Source organism: Danio rerio, chromosome 6 (assembly GCF_052040795.2).
Source record: "Danio rerio strain M-AB ecotype USA chromosome 6, GRCz13ab, whole genome shotgun sequence".
NCBI classification, from domain to species: domain Eukaryota; kingdom Metazoa; phylum Chordata; class Actinopteri; order Cypriniformes; family Danionidae; genus Danio; species Danio rerio.
The window spans coordinates 17,541,421-17,555,831 of NC_141026.1; the positions used below are offsets into that span (position 1 = coordinate 17,541,421).

General features: G+C 35.6%; 1 protein-coding gene across 14 annotated transcripts in view; it reads right to left on the bottom strand.

The window, feature by feature from the left end:
* Window positions 1–14,411, bottom strand: part of unc80 (unc-80 homolog (C. elegans)) — a 120,729-nt gene that overhangs the window by 77,747 nt on the left and 28,571 nt on the right. For 10 of the 14 annotated variants that reach the window (XM_087256933.1, XM_087256931.1, XM_087256927.1 and 7 more), the window contains exons 15-20: window positions 12,565–12,712; window positions 8,341–8,391; window positions 7,763–7,911; window positions 4,376–4,539; window positions 4,076–4,284; window positions 1,483–1,589 (exon numbers count right to left, since the gene is read on the bottom strand). In XM_087256933.1, the coding sequence (XP_087113059.1) occupies window positions 1,483–1,589; window positions 4,076–4,284; window positions 4,376–4,539; window positions 7,763–7,911; window positions 8,341–8,391; window positions 12,565–12,712 (828 nt within the window). The remainder of the gene's footprint in view (window positions 1–1,482; window positions 1,590–4,075; window positions 4,285–4,375; window positions 4,540–7,762; window positions 7,912–8,340; window positions 8,392–12,564; window positions 12,713–14,411) is intronic. The other 4 variants (XM_087256934.1, XM_087256935.1, XM_087256929.1 and 1 more) reach the window with 1 other exon arrangement.

Consider the following 14,411-nt stretch of genomic DNA (forward strand, 5'->3'; position numbering starts at 1 on the left):
GCTATTTTGAGGACTTGAAAAAGGCATCGCCATTGACCAACTAAAAGCTGGTCGAAAGTCCAGCACAGAACACGTTAGTTATGCACCTATGCAGATCCAAACGCTTACATGTTGATTCGTACAGACAGGATGTACAGCAATACACAAAAAATATTATTTTCTACATAAATATAAAAACCACTGCCTCCATGCCTAATCTTGGGGGGCTTTTTTCAGTTTATTCATGACAATTTGCATTAATATATTAGTATTATTATTATTAGTAGTAGTAGTATTTATTAAAAGCATATTTATATATGTTTTAATAAAAACAAGTTTAGATTTGTCCACCTGTCAGGTTTTGGAGATGTTTGCATCACTATATGGGGCATAAGAATAGGATGTGTGTTTAGATATAACTCTTCTTTATGACCACACTTTGTTATTATTGTTTATTTATTAGTTCCCTGGAAAGTATAATTGAATTTAGAAATAGCTTGGAAACAAATCTTTGCACCTGACAAATGAAATTAAATATGTAGGCTAATGGATGTTTCCTTATCCACAAAAGTAAAGGAGTAAAGTTAAGAGTAAAAGTAAAGACCAAGTAAAGTGGCTGAATGGAGAAGGCTCATTCTTTACCCTCGCACTGCAGATGGTCTGTTTAACTGTTTTCTTGCTAGTGAAGTGATCAGTTTTTCCACAAAGTACGCCATGTAAATAGCAAATGTGCCATGGCATGACGCAACTGACAACTATTGAATAGGAGATGATTGGTTTAATGCACCTTAACACACCCATAACTTATTAAGAGAATAAGCACAACGCTGTTAGACCATGCTGGGGCGCAGAATGTTTTTTTCCATTTTTCAAATAGCAAAAGTGAGTTCGGACAAGCTCTAAATGCTTTTGCGCTATGCGCTTTAGACTTTGTCTCTTACTATACCTATTTGTTCTCAATTATTTGTTTTTTTATTTTAGGTTGCTTCAATAGTAAATAAACTACTTTTCAACTCTGTTATCATGATATTTAAGTGAACTTCTCATTCTTTTTGTAAAAAACAATATAATATAATGAAAATGTATATGATTCTGATTACACTAAATAATAATTAATAAGCTTTTGAAGCATTAAAGCACACTCTTACATTTCAAATATATTCTATGCTTGTGTTGATGCATACACCAAAGCAATTTTTTGACCCATACAAATAAATTAATACTGGATTTAAATAAATAAATAAATAAATAATAAAAAAAAAAATATATATATATACCCTAACCCTGACCCTTTTATATGTATAATGGTTTTGAAATGCAAGAAGTACACAAAGTACTCAAAGTGAAAAAGTATTCCATTTTACTTAATAGCAAAACCATAAGAAATTTTAGAGTAACTAAACTGAAATCATCCTTGAACACATTATAAATTCAATACTATTAACATGAAGCTCTTAACTAACTATCTTGAACTTTAGAGTAAATGTAGAGATTTGTTCCCACCTTGGAGCTCTGTCTGATAAAGGACAGCCTGTCCACGGAACTGATGTCCAGCAAGTCTTCAACACCATCAGCCAGACCAGACAGAGAGGAGCGTTTCAGCCAGTTACCTGTTTCACACAATAAATGGTTACAATAAAAAAAAGCTACTTTAACACTCTATTAACTCCAAGACCTAATCAGGCCAGAACTCTGGTACCCTTTAAATAAAAGGTGCGTACAAGCCAAAATCAATGTAACAGGGAAGATTTCATGCTGGTGCTCCACAAAAGAAAAAAGGACAAAAACACATACAATTTCAAAGCAAGTACTACTAAAAAAATAAGGTGAATGCATAGTTTTTCTAACTAAAGCATCCATCATTACACTGTAGGATGAGGCTGCATAACTAAAACCCAACACACATACGTAACATGGAGAGAGTGAGTGGATGGCGAACTTTCCTACGGCATGCTGGTGACACAAAGGAAAAAACACAGACATATGGATGAATTTAATAACAATTAGATAGCTAGTATAACAGAACCATTCAGATTTGAAAGTTGGTTTATTTTAACAAGATTTAATTAACTTCATATTCTCTCAAAAAAGTACACTTTAATACCTTTAAATGAAAAAAAAAAACCAGAAAACAAAGTATACAACAAGCTGCTGTTCGCCCTATGTAGTTTTGCACATTTATTTCTAAGAGTGTGAAAAAATTAAGTAAACACACCATTAAAGTCATTATCATTATCATTAAAGTGAACACAGATTTCTATTTTAAAGTTGAACTAAACACTGAAAGGTTTAGACAGAAATCAGGGTGAGTAAATGATAATGGATCCTTCATTTTTGTAAGCAATTACTGTATGAAACCTGTTTGTGGAAAAAAAAAATCATTAGTCAAGACACAAGATCTTTCAGAAATCATGGTAATATTACGGTTGATATTTTGTAAAAGCCAAAAAACATTAGATTAATCACTGACATTAAAGAGAGTTATAGGGTTTTTAGAAGTTTTTTTTATATCAAAGAAATATATCATGGTTTGCAACACATTAAGTGGCACAATGTTTTCAACATTGAAAAACTTAAAATACATCATTTGATCACCACTCATTATTGATAAATCAGTAGATTTGCAGTAAATTATGCATTAAATCAGTAGATTAAGAAAGCATATTGTGACAGCGAAAACTTCAGCTTTATCACCACAACAATAAATAATATTTTAAAATATATTAAAACAAAAAATATGCCACCAGTAGTGTATTTATTTGATGACAAAAACAGTGAAAAAATGTATTCCTCATCAAATAAATACACCACTGGTGATATTGCTGGTGTTTTAGGAGTAATATCTAAAACATAGGCCTCAAACTCAATTCCTGGTGGGCCGCAGGTCTCTTTTGAACACCTCGATTATTTGGATCAGCTGTATTTGATTGGATTGGAGCAAAACTGTTTAAAGCAGCGTCCCTCCAGGAATTGAGTTTGAAACCTATAATCTAAAACCTTTGGAATATTTTGAAACCTGAAAAAAAAAATGCTGAGCTGTATTAACCCAGTGCTGGGTCTAATATGTACAAACTCAAATCTTTACATTACATTTAAATGACATTTCTGACACAACTTTTAAGTTTGTCCCTGTTTAAGGCAGCACTTGGTTAATACAAGTCAGTAAATTTTAGATGCTATACATCAACTCTGTAACAAAAACTCATATAATGCATAGAACAGTGATTAGCAATGAGTGCAAGACTTATTGCATTTAAAGCATGAAACCTTATCTATAAATGTAGCTGCTGTATTAATGCTTCCAGCAATGAGATTACAGTAGGTCTATCACACATAGGGGTTAGAACGAAAGTATATTACAAAATACCTGCCAACATTTGTTTCTGAAAATCGGTGAGACCGGTTGAGGTGGGCTGGGGTTTGTTTGGGTGTCAGATGTCTGAATAACACTTATGAGCCAGGCGGGTTATTAACTGTGCTGTGGTGCTAATAACTGTACTATGGAACGGGTAGTGGGCCGCCGCTGAAATTGGATACTACCGAACTAAGTTGGCGACCCGGGGGTGTTACAGTGCAGGCTGTCCGAAAAGCTGAGGACTGGGGTGGGGGTGAAATTACAGGAGTTTTTCAGAAGAAATAACAAAAAGGGAGGGTGGCGGGAGATGGGTCTGAAATACGGGAGACTGCCAGGAAAAACGGGAGTGTTGGCAGGTATGTATTACAACTATATAGTATCAGTCAAAGCAGTGGAGACATTGGTATTGCCATATTTTGTAATAGTTATGTCTGTAAAAATGTTATAGATTATGCTATTAGGTTGTTTTTAGATTTGGATTTGAGTCTGTAATGAATTTGGAATGATTGATTGACTGATTGACTGTTTGATTGATTGATTGATTGATTGATTGATTGATTGATTGATTGAATGATTGATTGACAGCAGTTTAAATCTAAATGTCATTTATAACCAAATCCTTAACTCAAAGTTCATATTGTTGTTCATCATACTGTAGTTAAGATAATTTTCTGCTTTGTATAGGACAACAAAGAACCAGAGACGAATCTATTAATGTTTGTGAAGAATTTCCTACCATACCTATGGGCAGTTTGAGCTTCTTGCGCAGTGAGATCCGTCTGGAACGTGATCGTGAACGCCGGTCTGTCGTAGTACCAGAGTGGGCGGTGGTGCACTCTGATGTGTCCTGTTCTGATTGGCTGCTTGTGTCACTGGCGGCACTTTGAGACTTGAACATCTTCCTCCAAAAGTCTTTCCTCCCTAAAAGAGCTCCTGGGATCTGCTCCTCGCTGATGCACAAAAAACAGATGCACACAAATTCAATCAATGCATGTATTTAATTTAGGAATTACAAAATATTTGTTATGCTTGTGTGTGTACTTTTTTATTCCAGAGGGCTTTGCGTCATCCTTTTCATCTGATTTTTTAGTGGTGTTAAGTTTCTCGGCGCTGTCAAGGAGTGCACTGAGAGCCACACGTCGGAAGACATTTCCATGAGACTCCTTGATAAACTGAACCAGCTGACGTATGTCACAATACAAGCCCTGATTGGAATGTGTGAGGAGAGAAAAATAAAAACAGAAATACAGTTTTAAATATTCACCTGTCTTTAAACGCTCTTCTTTGACTCATAACTTCTTATCATAATAACATTTCTCACAATCTGTGACCTGATTCTTGCAATATACTTCAATCCTGTGACCTTCAGTAAATCCAAATCATTCAAATTTTGACATGAAAAAGTTATTAAATTAAAAAACTGTGACTTTAAATGTTATTTCTTACAATTTGTGACAATATTTTTGTATTTTGTTTCCTTTTTATCATAGTGTATTTTAAACATTAAGATGAGATAGAACATTTTATTATTTGATATGCAGATTACTGCAAATATTTTTTAAAGTGTGACATGTCTTGCAATGTGATGTTATTTGCATAGTTTGTGTCCTTATTCTGAGAAGGTCTAGCTGCTGACCAGGTGAGTTGTACTTGCATCTTCAGGCTTGCACTCTCGGGCTTGCACGCTCAGACACCCACGCTTCCTATGCAAGTGACGTCATTTACATTTGACACCTGCACCTGTCATGTCACGTCAATTACAATCGACACCTGCATCTGTCACGTCACTTGCAATCGACACAAATAAATCGGAAGTAAGTTTCCAGTTCATTTGCGTTGACAGTGATGGCGTTGTAAAATAATTCTAAGCACTTAAGTTGTACACCATGATAGAGCCCCCTTCCACCCCCCGAAAAGCAGTTTGTATATTCATCATGTGATTATAATGCTTTGATGTAAATTTACCAAAGCAGTCTACTATTAACATTCATGCTAGCAAAGCTTATTATTTATTTATATGGACTATCAGGTCTAAAGATAAAAAAAGTATGTCTGTCATTAAGTATTTCCCTTAGTCCTTAGTAACCATTTCCTCTTAAAACATTTAAGGCACCTAATCAGCTCCCTTGAACAAATGACACTCAAAATGCAAGCAGTCTCACCCAAAAAAAGTTTTAGATAAAAGACTCACAGGACTGTAAATAAATAACAAAACCATTTATTAAATAAACTAAGTGAAGTTATTTCTAAACTAATTTCGAGAAGATCATGTGCTTATGATTGCTTCCAGCCGGCGCCGCATCATTCAATTTATGATTCACCAATCAGATTATTCCTAAGCCACTATAAATACCTTAAGTTTCATATGAGAGCCATCTTCGTTTTGTAGAATTCCCCCTTTCACCCCTACTTCTCCTCCTTTCCTAGATGGGTGACACGGTGGCCCAGTATTTAGCACTGTTGCCTCAAAGCAAGAACGTCACTGGTTCTAGTCCATACCAAGCCAGCTGACATTTCTGTGCAGAGTTTACATGTTCTCCCCGTGCTCACGTGGGTTTCCCCCAGGTTCTCTGGTTTCCTCCCACCATCAAAAACCATGCAACCTAAGTTAATTGACCAATCAAAATCGGCACCATAGACATGCCCCTAGTTAATAGTTCTCTCTTAAGAGCAATCACTATCTGTTCATTAGTTACTACAGCAGGGGAGTTCTCGAGATCTACCTGAGCTCAAACTCCCCTCTCGTCTTGCAAACGGGAAGGAGCCGGGGATCTTGTGAGCTCAGAACTCTCTCCCGGGACAGTATGCCAAACAAGCTTTATAATCAATCATCAGCTAAGTGTGAGCTCTTGAATATATACGTGTTGATAAGTGAGCATGTCTGCGCAGGAATGCATCCATATGAGATCACTTTTCAGTTTTAGTGCACTTTCAAAAGTCTCTACATGATCCCAGCCCAGTTTTATACAGCAGCCCATTTGGTCATATCGCTTATAGATGAATGAAGATTCTTGATGCAGTGCTGCATGAGGGATTGAAGATCATGGTAGTTCAGCTTAGGCTTGCGCACATGACATTTACACACTGAATTTCCTCTAAACCAATGGTCTCAAACTCAATTCTTGGAGGGCCGCAGCTTTGCATAGTTTAGTTCCAACCAGCTCCAACTCATCCTTGCTTAATAGGCTGCGCTTGAAACCGCATACTTCCATACCATATAATACACTAAAATCAGTATGCAAACCGAGTAGTATGTCCGAATTCATAGAATTCGAAAATCAGTAAGCGAGAAGTACCCGGATGACTTACTTCTTCTGGCGAGATTCTAGAGTGCGCATGCCATGCATGCTGCGCTATCCCATGATGCCCCGCGAGCGAATTCATGAATGGGAGTAAAGCGTTGCAATTGACGCAGGTAGGTCACGTGACCGTGACAAAATAGCGGATGTAGTACGTCCGAATTCCATTCATACTTTTCACGTTCATACAGTATAGAACGTACTTTTCTAACGGCCGAGTAGTACGTTTAAATTCAAATGCAGTACCTACTGAGTAGTAGGCGGTTTCAGACGCAGCCATAGTCTCTAGTAGTCCTGAACACCTTGATTAGTTGGATCAGCTGTGTTTAATTAGGGTTGGAGCTAAATTGTGCAGAGCTGCGGCTCTCCAGGAATCGAGTTTGAGACCTATGCTAGAGATTCTTTGAATCTTTTATTTACGTTATGCAATATTAAAGGTGAAGTATCCAAATGTCTTTCGATATTTCTTTGAGAAATATTGTTTTTAAACATTTCAATAATTTTCTTATGTATTAGTTAGCAAACTGGCAACCCAAGGCCCATCCTTGCTGCTTAAGGACTAGACCTTACTTAGAAGCTGTTTTTGTACCAAATAACTACAATCACCTCTTGACATAACCTGTTTCAAATCACATCATTATTTAACCAGTTTTCCTGATTACTAACCCTAAATTGCTCCAGTTCCAACTTGTTTAGGAATGTGTTGCGGGTCTCACTGACAGGAAAGGATGTGTATTTACAAATGAAATGAAGTTAACCAGACAAAACATAAAATATTTTATGTTCATATTGTTTGCTATAAATGCAAGTCAAAGTTAATTTGGAAATCCCTACTTTTTTTATTAGCATTTTCCATTCTGTCCCAACTTTTTCTGATTTGGGGTTGTATTTCAACTTTGTAAGTTACCATGTTTACCCCTGTTAGGTTCCTCAGTAACTGATTAACTCTCTTCTTTTTACCTCATTATCTTGTGTATATTGACCCCTACATTTCAGTTACTGTTCATTGGTCATTTTTGTACCTTACCCTGTCTTTAAATGTAATTTATAAACAGATTATCACAATTAGATCCCTTTAATATTGTTGTTTGATTATATTGTGCATGATTAGTACATGCAGTCCTCTTACCAGGTTCTCAGAACTGTGAAGTTCATGTGTAGTGGAGGCACATCTTGTGATAAGAGACTTGAACATACAGCCCACCACCACAGCCTCCATGCTCTGGGCCAGAGACTTATCGCCTCCAGTGGTAAAGTTGTTCCCGAAGCCAGCCTTGTCTGCAAACACAACCAAGTAATCTCAGGGGAAAACCTGTGACCTGGATGCCATATATAGGCAAAATCACTGTGGCTCAGCCAAAAGTGCCAAACAATAAAGGAAGCAGGAAGCATAGATGTTTACAAGATGAAAAGGGGGAAAAATCAATAGCACATATGATAGGAAAACCTAAAAAGTGATTGCGGGAGTTGAAGGTTTGCATACATGCAAGTGACTGTGGCCCGAGAGATAGTTATAGACCTATCAATCAGGTCATGCTCGGATTTCAAAGCAATGTTGACTTTTGTTGAGCTTGATCTATAAAGCCGGCTTTTAGATTGTTTATACGGTAAGGCCTTTTGCTCTACTACAGGCGAGACCATTGTGAGGGGTGCAGGAATGGGTGTAATGCCTAGTTTTGGCAGTAAATTTAGATATTGTGTATCTACCGATGTTTCTTTTATTCGCCCTCCTGGACCTCTCACCTGCACTGCCGTATTCTGCAAGAGAAAAGATGGTGGGCAAAATTGGTGTCAGGCCAGCACAGACATGTACTCGTAAGTCAGGAAACACCAACTCACTATAAAACGCACCCACGCACTGACACACACACACACCCACAGATGCAAACAAAAAAAAAACAAACAAAAAACCATAGGGAAATAATTTTCATAACATTCACTCATGTTCACTAACTTGCCAGAAATCAATTGAAATTCAGCTTATCTTGCTGTCTTAACTACATAAAATGAAAAAAAGAAAGAATTGACACTGTCAGTATGATGTTTGGCAAGTCTGATGAAAGGATGAGTGATGAGGGTTTGACTGACAAACAGAGAGAGATTGACTGACGGACAGAAAGAAAGAAAGACAGACAGACAGAAAGAAAAAGAAAGAAGTTCACTGGAGGACATGAAGGCAGAAGACAGAGGAGGCCAAGGAGCGAGAAATGAACAACATTAAAAAATGTAGAGACGACCTGCATTTGCATAAAATTTCTCATTTCGTTTTTGTTTATATCGCATGGCTTTTAAATGTAAAATAAGACTTCCTTTTTGATGCCACAACAGGCATGTCTATTCCAAAATGATATTTAAATGGTCCTTGATGGACAGATATACTGAATCTCCATCAGAATTTCATCAAATATATTTGATGAAATAGTTCATCATTTAATCTACTGAGACAGGGATGAAAGAGTCTTAATATATTATACTAAATTATTCAGCATCATTCAGTAGTATATTTTGCTGTATTTAGGTGCTATGATCTGTTCTAATTGCTCATATTATTAAACATAATTCAGGCCCATAGCCAGCCTGGTGAAAGGGGTGTTTCTTTTTTTATAAAAAGTGGACTATTTTGCAGTTATTTGCCTATTTTTTATTCAATTATAAGATATAAATACTGAATTTAGATGACATTTTAAGCACTGTTTTTAGCTGAATTAGCTTGTCGGATGGTCATCATAACCAAAAATATTTCCTGAATATTTAGAATAATAAAATGTGACATTAATTTTTAAAATACAAATTTATTACATCATATATCATTTGAATAAAGGTTTTAAATTAAAAACTGTAGCGTATTGTAATTTATAGGCAAATAACAAACTGGAAACACCTAAAACAACAAACAGCACAATTAACTTTCCTTAGTCAGAATTTGCCGTTTGATATATAAACCATAATAATAATAATAATAATAATAATAACATTAATAATAATGTAGAGCTTCACAATTTTTCTAGCATCTCTTATTAAATAAAAAAACGAAAATTCCTAGATAAGCACAATAGCCAAAATAGTATTCAAACAGATTTTAATATGGGTCGCTTTGGGTGCAACACACTTTTATATTGGTCATTTTTGTTTCAAGAATAATGTCAAAGATTAATATATGTTACTTGTCAAATAATAATAAATGTTACTTGTCAAATCTTTTCTCTATTTAAAAACAATACAGTAGGGAAAGACGATTTTGCTTATGTCAGATGTTTTCTTGCACAGCTGAATGTTAAACTCTTGAAAAATAATTGTTTGCATTGGTCAAAACTGATTAGCTGAAGTCACACCAGGATTGCGCTTGGTCTTAAGCCTTTTTCGATGGGTAGCAGTCAAAATAGGACAAATGAGCTCACATGGGACAAATTCTGTACCTTTGTCAGTGAGGGGTGGGTCTTTCGAACCACCCGAACCACCCCCCCCCTCCTGGCTACGGGCCTGTAATTACTGTTTTGAATGTGGGACATGTGATATGGGACATAAATATTCAGATGTTTGATGGCAATGTGAAAATATGATTTATAAGCCACAGTGTTCACTGGAAAATTTGAGACCTGACTACATGCTGTAAACTGCTCATTTTTGCTATATTTACTGATCCTTAGTGTTTAAACCTGAAGTAACTTGTCTTACTATAATGACCAGTTATTAGCACAATACATTATTTACTAATTACTAAATATAAAATAAATGTATTTTATTATATTATTAGAGATAAAAGCCTTTTTTAACAAAAAAAATCACATATTATCACTATCTTGAATATGCTACCTATTCTGTGCACAAATAATTACATTTAACTAATTTAGCTACAATGTAATGCCTTTATTTTCTTTAACCCTTGTGTATTGTTCAAATTGACTACCCTTTTATTATGTTAGTGGCTACTTTAACCTCATTGACTTCCATTATAATGACATTTTTTGATTGCAAAGCCTTGATATCATATAGTCATGCATTCTTGATTGATTATGGTTTTCCCTGTTGGGAGAAGGTAAAATTTGTAATTGGTTTTTATATGGAGTTCTGTGGCGTAAAACAGCAAATTATAGTCTATGTGCACAAACACACTTCATTTTCTGAAAGCTGAGGTGCTTATTTTGATTTTCTCAGACTCTTTAGGTCTCTTTAGGTCTTTTTCACACTTTCATGCACAAACATACTCCATATAAAAGCCAAAAACAAAGCCTTTTTTGTACTGCAACTGATGAGAAAAGGTAAAACATACAAATTGAATCTTTTTCCACCAGGGGAAACCACCATTGATCAAGAATACATGACATGATGGTGTCATGACTTTGCAATCAAAAATGTCATTATAATGAAAGTAAATGGGGCAAAACAGCCAGCAACATTATGAAAGGGTAGTACATTTGCCCGTAGTGTATTGTTGAATTTTCAAAGCATTTTCAGAAAAATATGTGTCAAAATTAGATTGTTCCATTAACTAAAATACAGTTTCTCAATATGTGTTCTTCAGTGTTCTTGCGTCCTCGTGTTCACATTTAACATCATGATCAACTGATAAAGTTCCGTACGAACGAAGGACGCGTGAAACTTCCCAGATGCTTTCGTTCATCGAGGACGTATATGCAGACTTGAGCGCTGAATTCGCTTGAGAAGTCCCAGAAGTCATTGTGGCTAAATAAGGAGGTGGGAAGCACAGCATTTCATATAGATTTGTTAAGTAAGTTCAGAGATATAATGTATTTATCTCATGAGTTTCCCTAAATGAAATGGTGAAAGTAAACATTACCATGAAAATCTTAATAAATGGTGGTGTTCATTAAGGGTGTTCATTTGCTGAAATTCGTATTAAAATTAGTTTTATTTAAATTCTGCAGTATATTTGTAGGGTTTTTATGTATAGTATGTATTGGGAAGAGGGAAAAAAATTAATTGTTGTATGAATGCTGTGATGTTTAAATAATTCTCATTAAAAATGTGTAAAGTTCATGTGACCATCAGGAAGAACCAGGAAAGAACGCAGCATCTCATTTCTCACAGGACGCGTTCTCTGTTCTTGCGGTCTCCCGAGTTGGTTCTTTTGAGGTAACTTGGTAAAACCGGTCTCAACAAGAACGCAAGTACATTCTCTGCATTGTTGGAATTAAGAAACAGCCACTGAGAAAATTGTAGCCAAATAAAGCCTCAAAATCACCCCAGAGTGGATGAAAACATTCCCAACAGCACACAAGGGTTAAGTTTTCTATTATTCAATTCTTATTTATGTCTCTTACCGGTTTGCTGTTCTTCCAAGCAATGGTTTCTTGCTTTTTCTCTTGCTTCTAGACATCTATCCGAGGTTTTATCCTCACCGTGTTAAATTAATACTCCAGTCAAATTAATTTGACAAAATTACAAAACTACCAAAAGCTTGATCAAAATGTCAAAAGTTCGGAACAATTATGATTTTTATGAATGATTTTTAAGGTCTCTTTTGCTAAACAGCATGATTTAGTGCAGAACCTAGTTTAATACTTTATCTCTTTTGTGTGGAAGGTATTATTATTTTTAAATTCGATCACAAATAATTAAATGGCAGTGTTTCCAATATTATTATTTTACTGTATTTTGGGTCAAATAAATGCAGCATAGGTGAAAATAATTTTATTATTTAAAAAAATCTTAATTATACCAAAGTTTTGACTAGTAGTTTATAATTTATTTTAAATTTTCATTGTAAAATTGTTTAACAGTTTCATATAAACACACAGTTCAATAGTCAGTTTATCTCTTATTTAGAAAAACACAAATACATCTCTATTTCTGATGCATGAAGATGAGGCCCATGCTGTAATATTGGAGTTTTCAGAAACGGGATAAAACATGTTCATGGGCAAACTAAAGACATGCACTTTATAAATAAGTGCAGCTCTGCCCTCTTACTGTCAGTGATTGGCTCCATGCAGAAGCCAAGCAATGCGTGCAGGAAATCCACAATGTTGTTGAGCGAATCCTTGTTGACGTATTCTTTCATAGTCTGCCGGAACTGCACTTTATCCAGCTTGTAAAGAGTAGTCAAACAGTTCTGAGCCTAAAGAAAATAGGAAAAAGTATGTAGTCATTCACTATTTTTGAAGACCATGCCTAGTAATCAGATTTGTGCTAAATATATATTATAAAATCCATAAACTCTATCAATATGACCAATAGAGTGACAGTAAATCAATATACTGGGTAACATTTACTGCCCTGTTTACACCTAGCAGTAAGAAGCATTTTCATTGATCTGATCACAAGTGGACGACACTAAATACATGTGTAAATACAGTAGATGTAAAATGTTAAAATATAAGGCTGTTAAAGCGTAGACACTCATGTCATTGAATGTGTTCAAACAGCCATAAAAGGCCAGCAATCCGCCTACTGACCTCATTATTACAATAGTTCATCCAAAAAATGAACATTACCCTATGATTTACTCATCACCACCCTTCACCGTAAAATATGCTGGGTTCCCCACAATCAATTTGTGTTGGGACAACATGAAGGAATTAATATAACTTATTAGATTTTACAAATATAAGCGGATTGAACATAAAACAATTAAGTTGTCCCCACAAAAAAAACTCAAGAATTGTGCTGCTTTAGCTCAATTCAAATAAGTAGTTTGAACAAACAGCAAATGTCTTTGTTTGAGTGTTGACACATTTGACTTCTCCTTCCAGACGAACACAGTCAGAGTATTGTTACATTTTTTCTTGGCTCTTCTAAAATGGCATTGGGTAGTGGTCTTTTGAAGCTATCAAAAGTGCATTTTATTAGCGGCGGCACAGACAAAAACGTGACACAGATATAAACTTGCTGTGGAAGTTCATGATTTGCCCGCATAACCGCCAAGTTGTATATTTTCACAATGCAGCTTGATTCAAGTTTAACCCAGAAACATGAAAGATAACTCACAAAGTGATCTTCCTCTCCGCTTGTCTACAGTCCAGCAGCAGAAGTGGAAAACGCACTGACCTATTGGAGCATTAACATCAAATACCTGTGCACTAGGCCAGTGGTTCCCAAAGACTTGGCTTGGTGATTTCCAAAAATCAAATTGATAAACTATTAGAATTAGCATATTTTCTCCACAACCCACAGAATATAAAAATAGTAGTTAATAGTTACACAAAAAAAAAAACAAGATGTATGTGTTGTGACCCCTGGGGTGATTGTGTTATATTAAAGATGCAGCAATAGCGTTAGATGCAGCAGACTGATTTTATGCCCCCAAGTTAAACTTTTATGGCACTCATTTACATTAAAAATAAATACAGGACACAGCTGAAAATGGAGGATGGTCTCTGGCATTCTCCAAAATTAAATGAAAAACAGACTTGGGCCTATTGGTGGGAGTGCATCATTGCATGCAAGGTTTGTATTTCCACCTTAGAGCATATTGGGGGTTACAAGTCACTGGCATTGTTATTTTGGGGGTTGCGGACTGAAAAGTTTGGGAACCCCTGCACTAGGCCCCTTGTGAGCTCTAGGGCCTTGTCTGAAATCTGTTAGAAAAAACTGTTAGAAAAAGTGCATTCTATATAGTCTGAATGTGAGTAGTATGAATGAAACTCAGACATACTGTACTAAATCCACCAGATGAGTCGCCTCAGTCAAATTCATGAATTCTCTTGTATGGCATCTCGAGATATCATAGCGTCTATTGCAGGGCTATTCAATTTGCGGCCCGGAGGCTGAACCCAGAGAGAAATGGAATATTGTTTTTATGTTTATTATAATTTTGT